Raw genomic sequence first — 23,589 nt, forward strand, 5'->3', positions numbered from 1 at the left:
ACTGAATTCATTATGTTGTTTTACATAGTGAAGATAGATCCTTGGGGCCTCTTTTTTCTGATTCCACTGAATTCATTATGGTGTTTTACATAGTGAATATAGATCCTTGGAGCCTCTTTTTCTGATTCCACTGAATTCATTATGGTGTCTTACATAGTGAATATAGATCCTTGGAGCCTCTTTTTTCTGATTCCACTATATTCATTGTTACAGCACATGGCACCTACATTGGCAGAATACGGTTAGAATCAAAGAAGCCACAACAAGTTCCTATAGACAGTGAAATTCATTTTGGTGCATCCACTAGACTCTATATTATACGAGAAAGACCACAGACAATATCTGGACAAATGAATGATGATAAAGATAAAAGAGGCGAGGATTTAGAAGGCAGTTTGTTAGGATTACCAGAAACTGAAACAGAATTAGATGTAAGATAATATCAAATAACAACTCATATGAGTATTGTATTTGTACTCTTTAGTAAAATTGAGAATGGAAATGGGGAATGTGTCAAAGAGACAACAACCCGACCAAATAAAAAACAACAGCAGAAGGTCACCAACAGGTCTTCAATGTAGCGAAAAATTCCCGCACCCGGAGGCGTCCTTCAGCTGGCCCCTAAACAAATATATACTAGTTCAGTGATAATGAACGCCATACTAATTTCCAAATTGTACACAAGAAACTAATATAAAAATAATACAAGACTAACAAAGGCCAGAGGCTCCTGACTTGGGACAGGCGCAAAAATGCGGCGGGGTTAAACATGTTTGTGAGATCTCAACCCTCCCCCTATACCTCTAACCAATGTAGAAAAATAAACGCATAACAATACGCACATTAAAATTCAGTTCAAGAGAAGTCCGAGTCTGATGTCAGAAGATGTAACCAAAGAAAATAAACAAAATGACAATAATACATAAATAACAAAAGACTACTAGCAGTTAACTGACATGCCAGCTCCAGACTTCAATTAAACTGACTGAAAGATTATGATTTCATCATATGAACATCAGGCACAATCCTTCCCGTTAGGGGTTTAGTATCATACCATCATAACATATATTAGAAGAACATAACCCGTGTCATGCCAACAACTGTTTTTAGAATAAATGTCTTTAGTTCCGACGCAAAGACCTTATCAGTGACTCAATATTAACGCCAAAATATGCAAATTTAATGACTTGACAACAGTATCGTAATTATATCCCTTCTTAATCAGTCTATTTAAAGGTTTTGTAAGTTTCTGAGGTGAATACTGACACCTTTGTGCTTTATAAAGAATATTTCCATAAAAAATTGGATGTGAAATACCTGAACGTATAAAAAGTCTGCATGTTGAGCTATATTTACGAATGATGTCTTTATACCGATGATAAAATTTAGTAAAAGTTTTGACTAGTTTGTGATATCGAAAACCCGGGTGTAATAATTTTTCAGTAATACATAAATTTCTCTCGTTAATATCTATAACATTGTTAGAAACACGAGCGAATCGTACAAGTTGAGATATATAAACACCGTAATTTTACCAAATTACAAATTGAGTAAAGTTAATACTTCATATCTTCCTAATGTTTGTCCCCAGTGCTGAATATCACTGATCAATTATCTTTTGAGTTTTGTGTCATTATGAAATGTTAATTTTCATTAAAAAAATCTTTGTTTGCACTCTCACAACTACATTTGTGTAGTATTGCCATGAAACACAATAGAAAAACACTTTTATATGTATGAATGTATGATTATCTGATGTAAAACAGCACACAACAGAAATACACTTTTATATGTATAATTATCTGATGTAAAACAGCACACAGCAGAAATACACTGTTATATGTATGATTATCTGATGTCAAACAGCACACAACAGAAATACACTTTTATATGACTATCTGACCATTGTAAAACAGCACCCAGCAGAAATACACTTTTATATGTATGATTAATTGATGTAAAACAGCACACAGCAGAAATACACTTTTATATGTATGATTATCTGATGTAAAACAGCACTGAGCAGAAATACACTTTTATATGTATAATTATCTAAGGTAAAACAGCACACAGCAGAAATACACTTTTATATGTATGATTATCTGATGTAAAACAGCACACAGCAGAAATACACTTATATATGTATGATTATCTGATGTAAAACAGCACACAACAGAAATACTCTTTTATATGTATAATTATCTGATGTAAAACAGCACACAGCAGAAATACACTTTTATATGTATGATTATCTGATGTAAAACAGCACACAACAGAAATACTCTTTTATATGTATAATTATCTGATATATAAAAAAGCACACAACAGAAATACACTTTTATATGTATGATTATCTGATGTAAAACATCACACATCAGAAATACACTTTTATATGTATAATTATCTGATGTAAAAGGGCACACAGCAGAAATACACTTTTATATGTATGATTATCGGATGTAAAAGGGCACACAGCAGAAATACACTTTTATATGTATAATTATCTGATGTAAAACAACACACAACAGAAATACACTTTTATATGTATAATTATCTGATCAATGTAAAACAGCACACAACAGAAATACTCTTTTATATGTATAATTATCTGATATATGAAAAAGCACACAACACAAATATACTTTTATATGTATAATTATCTGATGTAAAACAGCACACAGCAGAAATACACTTTTATATGTATGATTATCTGATGTAAAACAGCACACAACAGAAATACACTTTTATATGTATAATTATCTGATGTCAAACAGCACACAGCAGAAATACACTTTTATATGTATGATTATCTGATGTTAAACAGCACACGGCAGAAATACACTTTTATATGTATGATTATCTGATCAATGTAAAACAGCACACAACAGAAATACACTTTTATATGTATAATTATCTGTTGTAAATTAGCACACAGCAGAAATACACTTTTATATGTATGATTATCTGATGTAAAACAACACACAGCAGAAATACACTTTTATATGTATGATTATCTGATGTAAAACAGCACACAGCAGAAATACACTTTTATATGTATGATTATCTGATGTAAAACAGCACACGGCAGAAATACACTGTTATATGTATGATTATCTGATGTAAAACAGCACACAACAGAAATACACTTTTATATGTATGATTATCTGATGTAAAACAACACACAGCAGAAATACACTTTTATATGTATGATTATCTGATGTTAAACAGCACACAACAGAAATACACTTTTATATGTATGATTATCTGATCAATGTAAAACAGCACACAACAGAAATACTCTTTTATATGTATAATTATCTGATATATGAAAAAGCACACAACACAAATATACTTTTATATGTATAATTATCTGATGTAAAACAGCACACAGCAGAAATACACTTATATGTATAATTATCTGATGTAAAACAACACACAGCAGAAATACACTTTTATATGTATGATTATCTGATGTAAAACAGCACACAACAGAAATACACTTTTATATGTATGATTATCTGATGTAAAACAGCACACAACAGAAATACACTTTTATATGTATGATTATCTGATGTAAAACAGCACACAACAGAAATACTCTTTTATATGTATAATTATCTGATGTAAAACAGCACACAACAGAAATACACTTTTATATGTATAATTATCTGATATATAAAAAGCACACAACAGAAATACACTTTTATATGTATGATTATCTGATGTAAAACAGCACACAACAGAAATACACTTTTATATGTATAATTATCTGATGTAAAACAGCACACAACAGAAATACACTTTTATATGTATGATTATCTGATGTAAAACAGCACACAGCAGAAATACACTTTTATATGTATGATTATCTGATGTAAAACAGCACACATCAGAAATACACTTTTATATGTATGATTATCTGATGTAAAACAGCACACAACAGAAATACACTTTTATATGTATGATTATCTGATCAATGTTTTACAGCACACAACAGAAATACACTTTTATATGTATAATTATCTGATGTAAAACAGCACACAACAGAAATACACTTTTATATGTATGATTATCTGATGTAAAACAGCACACATCAGAAATACACTTTTATATGTATGATTATCTGATGTAAAACAGCACACAGCAGAAATACACTTTTATATGTATGATTATCTGATGTAAAACAGCACACATCAGAAATACACTTTTATATGTATGATTATCTGATGTAAAACAGCACACAGCAGAAATACACTTTTATATGTATGATTATCTGATGTAAAACAGAACACAACAGAAATACTCTTTTATATGTATAATTATCTGATGTAAAACAGCACACAACAGAAATACACTTTTATATGTATAATTATCTGATATATAAAAAGCACACAACAGAAATACACTTTTATATGTATGATTATCTGATGTTAAACAGCACACATCAGAAATACACTTTTATATGTATAATTATCTGATGTAAAACAGAACACAACAGAAATACACTTTTATATGTATAATTATCTGATGTAAAACATCACACATCAGAAATACACTTTTATATGTATGATTATCTGATGTAAAACAGCACACAGCAGAAATACACTTTTATATGTATGATTATCTGATGTAAAACAGCACACAACAGAAATACACTTTTATATGTATGATTATCTGATGTAAAACAGCACACAGCAGAAATACACTTTTATATGTATGATTATCTGATGTAAAACAGCACACAACAGAAATACACTTTTATATGTATGATTATCTGATGTAAAACAGAACACAACAGAAATACACTTTTATATGTATAATTATCTGATGTAAAACATCACACATCAGAAATACACTTTTATATGTATGATTATCTGATGTAAAACAGCACACATCAGAAATACACTTTTATATGTATGATTATCTGATATAAAAAAAAGCACACAACAGAAATACACTTTTATATGTATGATTATCTGATGTAAAAGGGCACACAGCAGAAATACACTTTTATATGTATGATTATCTGATGTAAAACAGCACACAACAGAAATACACTTTTATATGTATGATTATCTGATGTAAAACAGCACACAGCAGAAATACACTTTTATATGTATGATTATCTGATGTAAAACAGCACACAACAGAAATACACTTTTATATGTATGATTATCTGATGTAAAACAGCACACAACAGAAATACACTTTTATATGTATGATTATCTGATGTAAAACAGCACACAGCAGAAATACACTTTTATATGTATGATTATCTGATGTAAAACAGCACACAACAGAAATACACTTTTATATGTATGATTATCTGATGTAAAACAGCACACAACAGAAATACACTTATATGTATGATTATCTGATGTAAAACAGCACACAACAGAAATACACTTTTATATGTATGATTATCTGATGTAAAACAGCACCCAGCAGAAATACACTTTTATATGTATGATTATCTGATGTAAAACAGCACACAGCAGAAATACACTTTTATATGTATGATTATCTGATGTAAAACAGCACACATCAGAAATACACTTTTATATGTATGATTATCTGATGTAAAACAGCACACAGCAGAAATACACTTTTATATGTATGATTATCTGATGTAAAACAGAACACAACAGAAATACACTTTTATATGTATGATTATCTGATGTAAAACAGCACACAGCAGAAATACACTTTTATATGTATGATTATCTGATGTAAAACAGCACACATCAGAAATACACTTTTATATGTATGATTATCTGATGTAAAACAGCACACAGCAGAAATACACTTTTATATGTATGATTATCTGATGTAAAACAGAACACAACAGAAATACTCTTTTATATGTATAATTATCTGATGTAAAACAGCACACAACAGAAATACACTTTTATATGTATAATTATCTGATATATAAAAAGCACACAACAGAAATACACTTTTATATGTATGATTATCTGATGTTAAACAGCACACATCAGAAATACTCTTTTATATGTATGATTATCTGATGTAAAACAGCACACAGCAGAAATACACTTTTATATGTATAATTATCTGATGTAAAACAGCACACGACAGAAATACTCTTTTATATGTATGATTATCTGATGTAAAACAGCACACAACAGAAATACACTTTTATATGTATGATTATCTGATGTAAAACAGCACACAACAGAAATACACTTTTATATGTATGATTATCTGATGTAAAACAGCACACAACAGAAATACACTTTTATATGTATGATTATCTGATGTAAAACAGCACACAACAGAAATACTCTTTTATATGTATGATTATCTGATGTAAAACAGCACACAACAGAAATACACTTTTATATGTATGATTATCTGATGTAAAACAGAACACAACAGAAATACACTTTTATATGTATAATTATCTGATGTAAAACATCACACATCAGAAATACACTTTTATATGTATGATTATCTGATGTAAAACAGCACACAACAGAAATACACTTTTATATGTATGATTATCTGATGTAAAACAGCACACAACAGAAATACACTTATATGTATGATTATCTGATGTAAAACAGCACACAACAGAAATACACTTTTATATGTATAATTATCTGATGTTAAACAAAACACAACAGAAATACACTTTTATATGTATAATTATCTGATGTAAAACAGCACACAGCAGAAATACACTTTTATATGTATGATTATCTGATGTAAAACAGAACACAACAGAAATACACTTATATGTATGATTATCTGATGTAAAACAGCACACAGCAGAAATACTCTTTTATATGTATAATTATCTGATGTAAAACAGCACACAGCAGAAATACACTTATATGTATGATTATCTGATGTAAAACAGCACACAACAGAAATACACTTTTATATGTATAATTATCTGATGTTAAACAAAACACAACAGAAATACACTTTTATATGTATAATTATCTGATGTAAAACAGCACACAACAGAAATACACTTATATGTATGATTATCTGATGTAAAACAGCACACAACAGAAATACACTTATATGTATGATTATCTGATGTAAAACAGCACACAACAGAAATACACTTTTATATGTATAATTATCTGATGTTAAACAAAACACAACAGAAATACACTTTTATATGTATAATTATCTGATGTAAAACAGCACACAACAGAAATACACTTATATGTATGATTATCTGATGTAAAACAGCACACAGCAGAAATACACTTTTATATGTATAATTATCTGATGTAAAACAGCACACAACAGAAATACACTTATATGTATGATTATCTGATGTAAAACAGCACACAACAGAAATACACTTTTATATGTATGATTATCTGATGTAAAACAGCACACAGCAGAAATACTCTTTTATATGTATAATTATCTGATGTAAAACAGCACACAGCAGAAATACACTTATATGTATGATTATCTGATGTAAAACAGCACACAACAGAAATACACTTTTATATGTATAATTATCTGATGTTAAACAAAACACAACAGAAATACACTTTTATATGTATAATTATCTGATGTAAAACAGCACACAACAGAAATACACTTATATGTATGATTATCTGATGTAAAACAGCACACAACAGAAATACACTTATATGTATGATTATCTGATGTAAAACAGCACACAACAGAAATACACTTTTATATGTATAATTATCTGATGTTAAACAAAACACAACAGAAATACACTTTTATATGTATAATTATCTGATGTAAAACAGCACACAACAGAAATACACTTATATGTATGATTATCTGATGTAAAACAGCACACAGCAGAAATACACTTTTATATGTATAATTATCTGATGTAAAACAGCACACAGCAGAAATACACTTATATGTATGATTATCTGATGTAAAACAGCACACAGCAGAAATACACTTTTATATGTATGATTATCTGATTTAAAACAGAACACAACAGAAATACTCTTTTATATGTATGATTATCTGATTTAAAACAGCACACAACAGAAATACACTTTTATATGTATAATTATCTGATGTAAAAAAGCACAAAACAGAAATACACTTTTATATGTATGATTATCTGATGTTAAACAGCACACAACAGAAATACACTTTTATATGTATAATTATCTGATGTAAAACAGCACACAACAGAAATACACTTTTATATGTATAATTATCTGATATATAAAAAGCACACAACAGAAATACACTTTTATATGTATGATTATCTGATGTAAAACAGCACACAACAGAAATACTCTTTTATATGTATAATTATCTGATGTAAAACAGCACACATCAGAAATACTCTTTTATATGTATGATTATCTGATGTAAAACAGAACACAACAGAAATACACTTTTATATGTATGATTATCTGATGTCAAACAGCACACAACAGAAATACACTTTTATATGTATGATTATCTGATGTAAAACAGAACACAACAGAAATACACTTTTATATGTATAATTATCTGATGTAAAACATCACACATCAGAAATACACTTTTATATGTATGATTATCTGATGTAAAACAGCACACATCAGAAATACACTTTTATATGTATGATTATCTGATATAAAAAAAAGCACACAACAGAAATACACTTTTATATGTATGATTATCTGATGTAAAAGGGCACACAGCAGAAATACATTTTTATATGTATGATTATCTGATGTAAAACAGCACACAACAGAAATACACTTTTATATGTATGATTATCTGATGTAAAACAGCACACAGCAGAAATACACTTTTATATGTATGATTATCTGATGTAAAACAGCACACAACAGAAATACACTTTTATATGTATGATTATCTGATGTAAAACAGCACACAACAGAAATACACTTTTATATGTATGATTATCTGATGTAAAACAGCACACAGCAGAAATACACTTTTATATGTATGATTATCTGATGTAAAACAGCACACATCAGAAATACACTTTTATATGTATGATTATCTGATGTAAAACAGCACACAACAGAAATACACTTATATGTATGATTATCTGATGTAAAACAGCACACAACAGAAATACACTTTTATATGTATAATTATCTGATGTTAAAGAAAACACAACAGAAATACACTTTTATATGTATAATTATCTGATGTAAAACAGCACACAGCAGAAATACACTTTTATATGTATGATTATCTGATGTAAAACAGCACACAGCAGAAATACTCTTTTATATGTATAATTATCTGATGTAAAACAGCACACAGCAGAAATACACTTATATGTATGATTATCTGATGTAAAACAGCACACAACAGAAATACACTTTTATATGTATAATTATCTGATGTTAAACAAAACACAACAGAAATACACTTTTATATGTATAATTATCTGATGTAAAACAGCACACAACAGAAATACACTTATATGTATGATTATCTGATGTAAAACAGCACACAACAGAAATACACTTATATGTATGATTATCTGATGTAAAACAGCACACAACAGAAATACACTTTTATATGTATAATTATCTGATGTTAAACAAAACACAACAGAAATACACTTTTATATGTATAATTATCTGATGTAAAACAGCACACAACAGAAATACACTTATATGTATGATTATCTGATGTAAAACAGCACACAGCAGAAATACACTTTTATATGTATAATTATCTGATGTAAAACAGCACACAGCAGAAATACACTTATATGTATGATTATCTGATGTAAAACAGCACACAACAGAAATACACTTTTATATGTATGATTATCTGATGTAAAACAAAACACAACAGAAATACACTGTTATATGTATGATTATCTGATGTAAAACAGCACACAGCAGAAATACACTTATATGTATAATTATCTGATGTCAAACAGCACACGACAGAAAAACACTTTTATATGTATAATTATCTGATGTAAAACAGCACAAAACAGAAATACACTTTTATATGTATAATTATCTGATGTAAAAAAGCACACAGCAGAAATACACTTTTATATGTATAATTATCTGATGTTAAACAAAACACAACAGAAATACACTTTTATATGTATGATTATCTGATGTAAAACAGCACACAACAGAAATACACTTTTATATGTATGATTATCTGATGTAAAACATCACACAACAGAAATACACTTTTATATGTATAATTATCTGATGTAAAACAGAACACAGCAGAAATACACTTTTATATGTATGATTATCTGATGTCAAACAGCACACAACAGAAATACACTTTTATATGTATGATTATCTGATGTCAAACAGCACACAGCAGAAATACACTTTTATATGTATGATTATCTGATGTAAAACATCACACAGCAGAAATACACTTTTATATGTATGATTATCTGATGTAAAACATCACACAGCAGAAATACACTTTTATATGTATGATTATCTGATGTAAAACAACACACAGCAGAAATACACTTTTATATGTATGATTATCTGATGTAAAACAGCACACAGCAGAAATACACTTATATGTATAATTATCTGATGTCAAACAGCACACGACAGAAAAACACTTTTATATGTATAATTATCTGATGTAAAACAGCACAAAACAGAAATACACTTTTATATGTATAATTATCTGATGTAAAAAAGCACAAAACAGAAATACACTTTTATATGTATAATTATCTGATGTAAAAAAGCACAAAACAGAAATACACTTTTATATGTATAATTATCTGATGTAAAACATCACACAACAGAAATACACTTTTATATGTATGATTATCTGATGTAAAACAGAACACAACAGAAATACTCTTTTATATGTATAATTATCTGATGTAAAACATCAAACAGCAGAAATACACTTATATGTATAATTATCTGATGTCAAACAGCACACAGCAGAAATACACTTTTATATGTATAATTATCTGTTGTAAATTAGCACACAACAGAAATACACTTTTATATGTATAATTATCTGTTGTAAAATAGCACACAACAGAAATACACTTTTATATGTATAATTATCTGATGTAAAAAAGCACAAAACAGAAATACACTTTTATATGTATAATTATCTGATGTAAAACATCACACAACAGAAATACACTTTTATATGTATAATTATCTGATGTCAAACAGCACACGACAGAAAAACACTTTTATATGTATAATTATCTGATGTAAAACAGCACAAAACAGAAATACACTTTTATATGTATAATTATCTGATGTAAAAAAGCACAAAACAGAAATACACTTTTATATGTATAATTATCTGATGTAAAAAAGCACAAAACAGAAATACACTTTTATATGTATAATTATCTGATGTAAAACATCACACAACAGAAATACACTTTTATATGTATGATTATCTGATGTAAAACAGAACACAACAGAAATACTCTTTTATATGTATAATTATCTGATGTAAAACAGCACACAGCAGAAATACACTTATATGTATAATTATCTGATGTAAAACAGCACACAGCAGAAATACACTTTTATATGTATGATTATCTGATGTAAAACATCAAACAGCAGAAATACACTTATATGTATAATTATCTGATGTCAAACAGCACACAGCAGAAATACACTTTTATATGTATAATTATCTGTTGTAAATTAGCACACAACAGAAATACACTTTTATATGTATAATTATCTGTTGTAAAATAGCACACAACAGAAATACACTTTTATATGTATAATTATCTGATATATAAAACAGTACAGAACATTAAATATATGTATTTTTGATATTGTAGAATTTAACAGAATTTAACACAGCCCACAACAGAAGAATAGCATCAATGAAAGAGGATGGCCCAGCCCCTAATCCATTAAAGAGAAAACATAAAAATGCCCATGTGTTCTTTTATGATGAGGAAGATATAATAAATCCAGGTTTGTAGAGTACATGGAGTAATCTGTTGATTTGAAATAATAAAACTAGTATACATGGTATAGTTGATTTTAACCTATTAATTGAAAATTATAAATCAAGGTTTGATGTGTTTGAGCTTTTGATTTTTTTATTTGATGATGGACTTTCTGTTATGAATTTTCCTTGGAGTTCGGTATTTTTGTTATTTTATTTTTTGCTGATTAATATATTGATTTGATTGTTATACCCAGGTTTGTTGATAAATACTGACGATTTTATTACCAATGTTCATGGGTTTGATAGGGAAAGGTGAATCACGAATTTAAGTGTTCAACAAATCTTAAATTTTCTATAGGCTTTGAACACCTTGTATACAGAGATTAGCAAAACCATGAAATCAAATATCCATGTTTTTTTATCTTTCAATTTGAAATAATTAAACAAATTTTGTTGAAAAATCATGTGATGTAAAATTGTAGGGCCAAGTTTATTGATCAATATATTTTTTTGAAATAGTATATTTTCTATTTTAATGTAACATATATCCTGTATATATATACACTGACTGCTGAAATGAGGTGAAAAACAAGTGTAAACTGCAATACCTGGACACAAAATTGATAAATATTCTCTATTGTACACCGAGTAGTAGGTCCAAGAGTAACTTGACAGATATTAAGAAATAATTTCGCTCCTAATGACTGTAACAGCTTTTTTAGTCCTAATGACTGTAACAGCTTGTTATTTTCTGTTTTAGAGGATATTGATCCAACAGTTGGCAGGTTCAGAAATCTTGTATCTACAACAGTTATACCCACAAAGGTAAAGCTAAGCAATGTCAATGTTAGGGAGGGTGAATTCATGTAACTCTAAGTAATGTCAATGTTAGGGAGGGAGAACTCTGGTAATGCTTAGTAATGTCAATGTTAGGGATGGGGGACTCAGGTTATACTAAGCAATGTCAATGTTAGGGAGGGGAAACTCTGGTAATGCTTAGTAATGTCAATGTTAGGGAGGGGAAAGTTTAATGTAATACAATGTCAATGTTAGGGAAGGGAAACTCAGGTAATGCTAAGTGATGTCAATGTTAGGGAGGGGGGACTCTGGTAATGCTAAGTAATGTCAATGTTAGGGAGGGGGAACTCTGTCAATGTTAGGGTGGTGGGACTCATGTAAAGCTAAACAATGTCAATGTTAGGGTGGGGGGACTCAGGTAAAGCTAAACAATGTCAATGTTAGGGTGGGGGGACTCAGGTAAAGCTAAACAATGTCAATGTTAGGGTGGGGGGACTCAGGTAAAGCTAAACAATGTCAATGTTAGGGAGGGGAACACAGGTAATACTAAGTAATGTCAATGTTAGGGAGGGGAAACTCGAATAAGCTAAGTAATGTCAATGTTAGGGAGGGAGAACTCAGGTAAAGCTAAGTAATGTCAATGTTAGGGAGGGGAACACAGGTAATAATAAGTAATGTCAATGTTAGGGAGGGGAACACAGGTAATGCTAAGTAATGTCAATGTTAGGGAGGGGAAACTCCGGTAATGCTAAGTAATGTCAATGTTAGGGAGGGAGAACTCAGGTAAAGCTAAGTAATTTCAATGTTAGGGAGGGGAACACAGGTAATACTAAGTAATGTCAATGTTAGGGAGGGGAACACAGGTAATACTTAGTAATGTCAATGTTAGGGAGGGGAACACAGGTAATACTAAGTAATGTCAATTTTAGGGAGGGGAACACAGGTAATGCTAAGTAATGTCAATGTTAGGGAGGGGAAACTCCGGTAATGCTTAGTAATGTCAATGTTAGGGAGGGGGAACACAGGTAATGCTAAGTAATGTCAATGTTAGGGAGGGGAAACTCGGGTAATGCTAAGTAATGTCAATGTTAAGGAGGAGGGACTCCGGTAATGCTAAGTAATGTCAATGTTAGGGAGGGGAAATTCGAATAAGCTAAGTAATGTCAATGTTAGGGAGGGAGAACTCAGGTAATGCTAAGTAATGTCAATGTTAGGGAGGGGAACACAGGTAATGCTAAGTAATGTCAATGTTAGGGAGGGGAACACAGGTAATGCTAAGTAATGTCAATGTTAGGGAGGGGAACACAGGTAATGCTAAGTAATGTCAATGTTAGGGAGGGGGAACTCTGGTAATACTAAGTATTGTCAATGTTATTGAGGGGAAACTCGGGTAAAGCTAAGTAATGTCAATGTTAGGGAGGGAGAACTCAGGTAATGCTAAGTAATGTCAATGTTAGGGAGGGGAACACAGGTAATGCTAAGTAATGTCAATGTTAGGGAGGGGAAACGCAGGTAATGCTAAGTAATGTCAATGTTAGGGAGGGGAACACAGGTAATGCTAAGTAATGTCAATGTTAGGGAGGGGAAACTCAGGTAATGCTAAGTAATGTCAATTTTAGGGAGGGGAACACAGGTAATGCTAAGTAATGTCAATGTTAGGGAGGGGGAACTCTGGTAAAGCTAAGTAATGTCAATGTTAGGGAGGGAGAACTCAGGTAATGCTAAGTAATGTCAATGTTAGGGAAGGGAACACAGGTAATGCTAAGTAATGTCAATGTTAGGGAGGGGAAACTCCGGTAATGCTTAGTAATGTCAATGTTAGGGAGGGGGAACTCTGGTAATGCTACATAATGTCAATGTTAGGGAGGGGAACACAGGTAATGCTAAGTAATGTCAATGTTAGGGAGGGGAAACTCGGGTCATACTAAGTAATGTCAATGTTAGGGAGGAGGGACTCGGGTAATGCTAAGTAATGTCAATGTTAGGGAGGGGAAACTCGAATAAGCTAAGTAATGTCAATGTTAGGGAGGGAGAACTCAGGTAATGCTAAGTAATGTCAATGTTAGGGAGGGGAACACAGGTAATGCTAAGTAATGTCAATGTTAGGGAGGGAGAACTCTGGTAATACTAAGTAATGTCAATGTTAGGGAGGGGGAACTCTGGTAATACTAAGTAATGTCAATGTTAGGGAGGGGGAACTCTGGTAAAGCTAAGTAATGTCAATGTTAGGGAGGGGAACACAGGTAATGCTAAGTAATGTCAATGTTAGGGAGGGGAAACTCCGGTAATGCTTAGTAATGTCAATGTTAGGGAGGGGGAACACAGGTAATGCTAAGTAATGTCAATGTGAGGGAGGGGAAACTCGGGTAATGCTAAGTAATGTCAATGTTAGGGAGGAGGGACTCCAATAATGCTAAGTAATGTCAATGTTAGGGAGGGGAAACTCGAATAAGCTAAGTAATATCAATGTTAGGGAGGGAGAACTCAGGTAATGCTAAGTAATGTCAATGTTAGGGAGGGGAACACAGGTAATGCTAAGTAATGTCAATGTTAGGGAGGGGGAACTCTGGTAATACTAAGTAATGTCAATGTTAGGGAGGGGAAACTCGGGTAAAGCTAAGTAATGTCAATGTTAGGGAGGGAGAACTCAGGTAATGCTCAGTAATGTCAATGTTAGGGAGAGGAAACTCAGGTAATGCTAAGAAATGTCAATGTTAGGGAGGGGGGACTCAGGTAATGCTAAGTAATGTCAATGTTAGGGAGGGGGAACTCAGGTAATGTTAAGCAATGTCAATGTTAGGGAGGGGGGACTGAGGTAATGCTAAGTAATGTCATTGTTAGGGAGGGGGGACTCAGGTAATGCTAAGTAATGTCAATATTAGGGAGGGGGAACTCAGGTAATGCTAAGTAATGTCAATGTTAGGGAGGGGGAACTCAGGTAATGCTAAGTAATGTCAATGTTAGGGAGGGGGAACTCAGGTAATGTTAAACAATGTCAATGTTATGGAGGGGGGATTGAGGTTATGCTAAGTAATGTCAAGGTTAGGAAGGGGGGACTCAGGTAATGCCAAGTAATGTCAATGTTAGGGAGGGGGGACTCAGGTAATGCTAAGTAATGTCAATGTTAGGGAGGGGAGACTCAGGTAATGCTAAGTAATGTCAATGTTAGGGAGGGGGAACTCAGGTAATGTTAAGTAATGTCAATGTTAGGGAGGGGAGACTCAGGTAATGCTAAGTAATGTCAATGTTAGGGAGGGGAGACTCAGGTAATGCTAAGTAATGTCAATGTTAGGGAGGGGGAACTCAGGTAATGCCAAGTAATGTCAATGTTAGGGAGGGGAGACTCAGGTAATGCTAAGTAATGTCAATGTTAGGGAGGGGGAACTCAGGTAATGTTAAGTAATGTCAATGTTAGGGAGGGGGGACTCAGGTAATGCTAAGTAATGTCATTGTTAGGGAGGGGGGACTCAGGTTATGCTAAGTAATGTCAATATTAGGGAGGGGGAACTCAGGTAATGCTAAGTAATGTCAATGTTAGGGAGGGGGAACTCAGGTAATGCTAAGTAATGTCAATGTTAGGGAGGGGGAACTCAGGTAATGTTAAACAATGTCAATGTTAGGGAGGGGGGACTGAGGTAATGCTAAGTAATGTCAATGTTAGGAAGGGGGGACTCAGGTAATGCCAAGTAATGTCAATGTTAGGGAGGGGGACTCAGGTAATGCTAAGTAATGTCAATGTTAGGGAGGGGAGACTCAGGTAATGCTAAGTAATGTCAATGTTAGGGAGGGGGAACTCAGGTAATGTTAAGCAATGTCAATGTTAAGGAGGGGAGACTCAACACTCATGTTATATAATGTCAACATGGTCAATGTTAGGGAGGGGAAACTTAAATGTAATACAATGTCAATGTTAGGGAGGGGAGATTTAATGTAAGTCAATGTTAGGGAGGGGAAACTTTAATGAAATACAATGTCCATGTTAGGGAGGGGAAACTTTAATGCAATACAATGTCAATGTTAGGGAAGGGAGACTCAACGATAATGTAATATAATGGCAATATTAGGGAGGGGAAACTCAATGATAATGCAATACAATGTCAATGTAAGGGAGGGGAAACTCAGGTAATGCTAAGCAATGTCAATGTTAGGGAGGGGAGACTAAACGTTAATGTAATATAATGTCAAAAAATGTTAGGAAGGGGAAACTTTAATGTAATACAATGTCAATGTTAGGGAGGGGAAACTCAACGATAATGTAATACAATGACAATGTTAGGGAGGGGAGGGGAAACTCAACAATAATGTAATACAATTACAATGTTAGGGAGGGGAAACTCAACGATAATGGAATACAATGACAATTTTGGGGAGGGGAAACTCAACGATAATGTAATATAGTTAGAAATGTACCAAACCAAAATAAGACATCAGATTTGGTATGGTGACAATTTAACAAGAATACAGATTATTATTAAAACCTCAACCATTTTGAACATTCTTTATCAGGATTAAGTCAGTATTAAGCTATATATAGTGCATTGGAAGTTTCTACACAAACATGATTTACATCTAAGAATCAAATATGTGAAGTTGATGAATAAGATATAAGTTGTCACAGTGATCATTGATCAAGAAGTTTTTATTGACTATTTTCTGCTCCTTGGAAAATGTTGGAAGATATCAAAGTATTTGACAAGTATTATCTTTTATGTTTAAGCCTAAGCAACAGCTTAAAACCCTATCTTTCTTATTAAATCTTTTAATTTCTGCATGTATCTAAAATGTTTTTGTTTTTTTACAGCGACAGAAATTAGATGGGAATTTACTATCATCTTCAGGTTCAATGACAGACAATATTACAAAAAGACTACAAAGTTTCTCGTACTCTAATCCTAATTTATATGGTGATTTGCCATCTAGTGACTCTACAGCAAGTATAGCTAGTAAAATGGGAATACATTTACCCAATCTGGCTCCTGACATTGAGGAAGAACCCACAACTCTACCTGTAATAGATGCTAATCAACAGGTGGTGTTCCAAGTAGAGGAGGGATCAAAGGAACCCAGAAAGAAGAAATATGCAAAAGAAGCATGGCCAGGCAAAAAACCAACTCACTCATTTCTTGTGTAGTATTGCATTGTATTTTATGTTCTCATTTAAAACAAATATACATAGGTCTGATCATACATGGATTATTTTAATTAAAAATAATAAAGAAGTCACATTGATATTTCCTCTTCTTTTTTTTAAAGCAAATATTTTCTTACAAAAATGGGTTCAACTCCTTGAACATGTTGATAGTGCAATATTTTTCTGAATACCTGGTTAATATTTTACAATTTAAAAAATGTTTTTAGCCTGAAGATTTTTTGTGAGGATTACAGTCAATGAATAAAAAAGTATTTTTTATTTAAAAAAAACTTCTATTGAATGTTGATAGGTTCTTTAAACTGTAAATGGATTTTAACTACATGTATCTATAATTAAGACATATTAGGCTTTATAGTTTTTGTTTGGTGGGTAAAAGGGATAATCAAATTTTTGAATTATTTGTTACCAGTGACAGACAAACTATGGATTTTTATGCTTTTTAAGGACTAATTGGTTTATCAATATAATTGAGAATGAACAAACAGTTGTGACAAGTTTTTAAAGAATGGTAATTGAGAATGAACAAACGGTTGTGACAAGTTTGTAATTGAGAATGAACAAACAGTTGTGACAAGTTTGTAAAGAATGGAAAAAGCAATGTTTAAAGTCAATGAAAAATTTATAAATTCATATCACTGATATAAGCCTTTTAAAATTCATCTTACAATTTGTCATTCATTTGCAGACATTTAATTAAAAAATAATCTTGAAATTCTTACACACTTGGTTACATGCTAATTGTGTTCCTGTTTGACTGTTTGATCTTTCAGAGCAATCTATAATGAGACAATCTCAACAGATGCCTCCTGTACATCAAGGGTTTAACTGTTTAGGTCCAAAAAATAATTTGGATTTTATTACATTGGTTTCCCATTATGAATGCTGGTCCAAATTTTAAGATAGCTAAATTTTTATCTTGCTGCAGTAAAACAAAAGAAAATCAAGTAAATTTTATCCATATTACGGAATAACAAAATATTTTATACCAATACATGCAAAAATGTGTTAGAAAAATCTCAGTGTTGTGAGACAAAACTTTGTTTATATTATATCCACATTGTAATGTACAAATGTATGTCTGAAAATTGATTTCTGTTCTTTAACTTTAGTTTGCCCCAACCAAACGTAATGAAACTTAATGCAATGATTATTACCACAAAACATCGATCAAGTTTAAATTTGGGTGGCATCACTTATACCTTTCTAAAGTTATGACCCTTTACAAATAGAAAAATTGATGAATTTTTCATTTCCACCTTCTAACTTATGTTTGCCTCAACCAAATGTTAAGAATCTCATACAGAATGATAATGCTATAAAACACAGATCTAGTATCTTCCAAGGTATATCAACAGCTTTGTTAGTTAAATAAAAAAGCACAGTGAAGTGATAATTTAATTATTAAGATCCTACAAGGTCAATGTTATGCAATTTATTGGTGTAATGTTATACTTTGATAACTAAGGCATGTAAGGTACAATATGTTATGCATTTGAATTACATGTACCATACTTGTCAATTTTTTTTTTTTATTAAATACTACATAAGTTTTTATTGTCGAGCCTGCAACTTTTGTTGCAGAAAACTAGACATAGGGATAGTGATCCGGCGGCGGCGTTAGCTAACTTTTTAAAACGTTTTATTTTAGAAGGTGGAAGACCTGGATGCTTCATACTTTGTATATAGATGCCTCATGTTACGAAGTTTCCGTCAGTCACATGTCAAATGTCCTTGACCTCATTTTCATGGTTCAGTGACCACTTGAAAAAAAAGTTCAGATTTTTTGTAATGTTGAATTCTCTCTTATTATAAGTAAAAGGATAATTATATTTGGTATGTGCGTACCTTGCAAGGTCCTCATGCCCGTCAGTCAGTTTTCACTTGACCTCGACCTCATTTCATGGATCAGTGAACAAGGTTAAGTTTTGGTGGTCAAGTCCATATCTCAGATACTATAAGCAATAGGGCTAGTATATTTGGTGTATGGAAGGATTGTAAGGTGTACATGTCCAACTGGCAGGTGTCATCTGACCGTGACCTCATTTTCATGGTTCAGTGGTTATAGTTTAGTTTTTGTGTTTTGGTTTGTTTTTCTCATACTTTATGCAATAGATCTACTATATTTGTTGTATGGAATGATTGTAAGGTGTACATGTCTAGCGGGCAGATGTCATCTGACCTTGACCTCATTTTCATGGTTGAGTGGTCAAAGTTAAGTTTTTGAGTTTTGGTCTTTTTATCTAATACTATATGCCATAGGTCAACTATATTTGGTGTATGGAAATATTTTATGATCTATATGTCAGTCACGCAGGTTTTATTTGATCTCGACCTCATTTTCACGGTTCATTGCTCAGAGTTAAGTTTTGTGTTTTTGGTCTATTTTTCTTAAACTATAAGTAATAAGTCAACTATATTTGTTGTATGGAAGCATTGTTAGCTGTACATGTCTGCCTGGCATGGTTCATCTAACCTTGACCTCATTTTCATGGTTCATTGGTCTTTGTTTAGTTATCTTGGTTAATGTTAAGTTTATGTGACAGTTTTTAATAAAGCTTTATACTTAGGACTTTCAACATAATATCAATGATTAGTAAAGAAGGCGAGACATTTCAGCGTGTGCACTCTTGTTGAATACTACTGAAGTTTTTATTGAATACTACATAAGGTTTTATTGAATACTACATTAGATATGCATGGTTTATGAATCTGTGATCAACTACAAATGTACAATCATGATCAAATTTCAATTTTAAATTTACTTTATACATAGCAAAATACAATTTTATCTTTTATTAAAAATTCAGAAGATTGCCAAATGAAAGCAATCTTTACCCTTCAGTGCAGTGTTAGGGTGCTCAAAGCCCTTCAATTTCATATTGAGTTGGTACAGATGATATTTTCTTGATACAACAAAGTTGATAGGATTACAATTTTTAGTGTTGCTGGCATCTTTCATGAAAGACATAGGTATTACTATCTTTCGAGGCATAGCCTTTTGATTGAAGCTGTATATATTTCAGAAGGAGGAATCCCTAAATTCTTCTTATCTTAAATGCAGATACCTAATGATACTAATGTTATGAAGGTTTTTTTAAAGGCAGTGATTTAAGGCCCGACTTTCAAGTCATGGGGTACATCTTTTCATACGCAACGTCCAACAAATCTATGTAGGGGGTCATTTGGCCAGAAATAGATCCGGAAATGTTCAATTTTCTCCTCTCCTTTTTATGGTATGATATTGTTTTCGGGGATGACGGCTTTACGGCGTCAATCCCCAATGGGGTTGACCAGAGTGACATTCCCTCACATCATTCATTTTGTTTTTTTTGTAAGGCAAACCCCCAACAAATCTTACTGAGAATGATGAGATGGGGAGACACAAATGAATAAATTGACTTTAAACACTTTTTTACACATTTCCCTTCTGTTTCTCTCGAAATTATCGTATAATGAGCTCTCCTTTACACTATTTACGTTTCTTTTACAATCCGGAAAAATCAGTATGACGAGATATTCTAAATATATCCAACCTACATTATATTTTAAAGTGAAGTCATTGTTGGAATGCCACACTACGCATAAGCTGGGATATCCTTCACTAGTTATTTAAATCATTCTCAAAGATTGTGCACTTATTAAAAAATAGTATTTGTTAAATTTAAACATAATGATGTTTGGTGTAGATGATTCAAACATCAACATGCAATACTTTAATTTGTAGGTCAACAAATGCCTAGACTAGAGAAATCTTTACAAATGATGTCAAACACAAACACCAACATCATGCTAACTGGAGATTTTAACTGTCCAGATATAAACTGGGAATCAATGTCAGTCCCGAACAACTCAAGTGACAAGGAGATACAAACTAGACTCATGGAAATAACAGCATCCTTCCATCTTACTCAAATTCATGAAGAACCAACAAGAGAAGACAACCTCCTTGATATAGTACTAACTACAAATCCATCACTTGTCAAAACATAAAAAAACACACCTGGTATATCAGACCACGAAATGATAGTTACAGACTGTGATACCAAACCGTACTACCAGCGTAGCAAGCCCAGGAAGTGCTATATTTACTCCAAGGCAAACTGGAGCAGCATTAAAGAGGAAATAACAAAAACATAAACAAAAGTCCGACAGATGCAGGACCGCGAAATAAACGCACAAGAGATGAGCGACACCTTTAAGAAAGAGCTGTTTAAAAGCATGGACAAACATATCCCATCTAAAGAAATCCGCTCCAAAAATAACTTACCCTGGATAAACCACAAAATTAGGAAACTATTCAAAAAGAAACAACGGCTATACCACCAATCTAAAAAATCTAAAAAGTGGACAAACTACAGACATTTTCAAAAAGAAGTAAAACGGCAAATCAGAAAAGCAGAATACTCATACATAAACGATACCATCATCAAAGACCTAGAAACAAACAACTCAAAGCCATTCTGGAAGTATATCAAATCCAGAAAAACAGATAACATCGGAGTATCACCGTTAAAAACAAAGGGGAGCTGGTCAGTGACAGCAAAGGGAAGGCTGGAATACTAATTCAACAATTTAGATCCGTATTCACAATTGACAAATCAACATCAATACCTAAAACAACAAAATACATCAAGGAATCAATACCACAACTTACTATAACAACTAAAGGTCTCGAAAAACTACTTAAAGATGTAAACCCATCAAAAGCATCTGGACCAGATGGTAAGCCAAACAGAATACTAAAAGAATGTGCATCAGAAATAGCACCAGGACTAACTCATTTTGTGTCAACTTATTCATCATAAGAAGAAAATGGTCATGCCAGCACAGTAGTTTCACTAAAAAAGGATACATATTGGCACCATTTGTAGATACAGCCAACAAAAACAGCAACCTGAAACCTTCATGTCTTCACTTTTGTGTCTGAGAATCCATTTAAACTCATAAATATTGCTTTATTGTCAGAATATGATAAAACATGAAATGGTGTCGCTTTTTATTGTTTTGGGACATAAATATAAGTAACCGTAGACTTATAAACCTCAAATTATGCATTCTTATAGTTGCCGACAAAAGTTTTAGTAACCGTACACCTCTCACCTGTCTAAAACTGTCAACTCTGAGGAACCAACTCAATAAAATGTGAATGCCAGTCAGTAATAACCAAGAAAATTGTCAATATTGGCACCCATAAGTGCTGAATGCAATTAAAATAGCACTTCAAAAACCTTTATTGATTCATTTTTAGGTCTGACAGTCAATTTTTATGTATCAAATGTCCACCATGATCAGGCCAGAAAAAGAATTTTGTAAAAAAAGTAAAATTTTGTCACTTTAAATTGTTTCGCGACATAAATATCAGTAACCCTAACCCTAACACGAACACGAACACTAACCCTAACCCTAACCCTTTTCACGCATGCGCAGTCACAGAAAAGGGCAGACATGCGCAGAAGTGAAAAAGGGCATCTCACAAACCCTCGCCTAAGTCCACAACCATGTACCAAACTCTGACTTTTACCTTAACTCTAACTCTAACCCTAACCCCAAACCTAACCTTAACCCTAACCCTAACACTAACCCTAACCTTAACCCTAATCCTAACCCTTCTCACGCATGCGCAGTCACAAAAAAGGGCAGACATGCGCAGAAGTGAAAAAGGGCACCTCACAAACCCTCGTCAAAGTACACAACCCTAACCCTAACCCAAACCCTAACCCTAACCCTAACCCTAACCC

General features: G+C 32.2%; 1 protein-coding gene across 1 annotated transcript in view; it reads left to right on the top strand.

The window, feature by feature from the left end:
- LOC134698518 (nuclear inhibitor of protein phosphatase 1-like) overlaps positions 1–17,930 on the top strand; it is a 30,375-nt gene extending 12,445 nt beyond the window's left edge. The window contains exons 4-7 of the mRNA XM_063560499.1: positions 214–431; positions 11,786–11,924; positions 12,662–12,726; positions 17,501–17,930. Coding sequence (XP_063416569.1) covers positions 214–431; positions 11,786–11,924; positions 12,662–12,726; positions 17,501–17,830 — 752 coding nt within the window. The 3' untranslated portion in view covers positions 17,831–17,930. The remainder of the gene's footprint in view (positions 1–213; positions 432–11,785; positions 11,925–12,661; positions 12,727–17,500) is intronic.
- The last annotated feature ends 5,659 nt before the right edge of the window (positions 17,931–23,589 follow it).

Source organism: Mytilus trossulus, chromosome 1, assembly GCF_036588685.1.
Source record: "Mytilus trossulus isolate FHL-02 chromosome 1, PNRI_Mtr1.1.1.hap1, whole genome shotgun sequence".
Lineage (NCBI taxonomy): Eukaryota > Metazoa > Mollusca > Bivalvia > Mytilida > Mytilidae > Mytilus > Mytilus trossulus.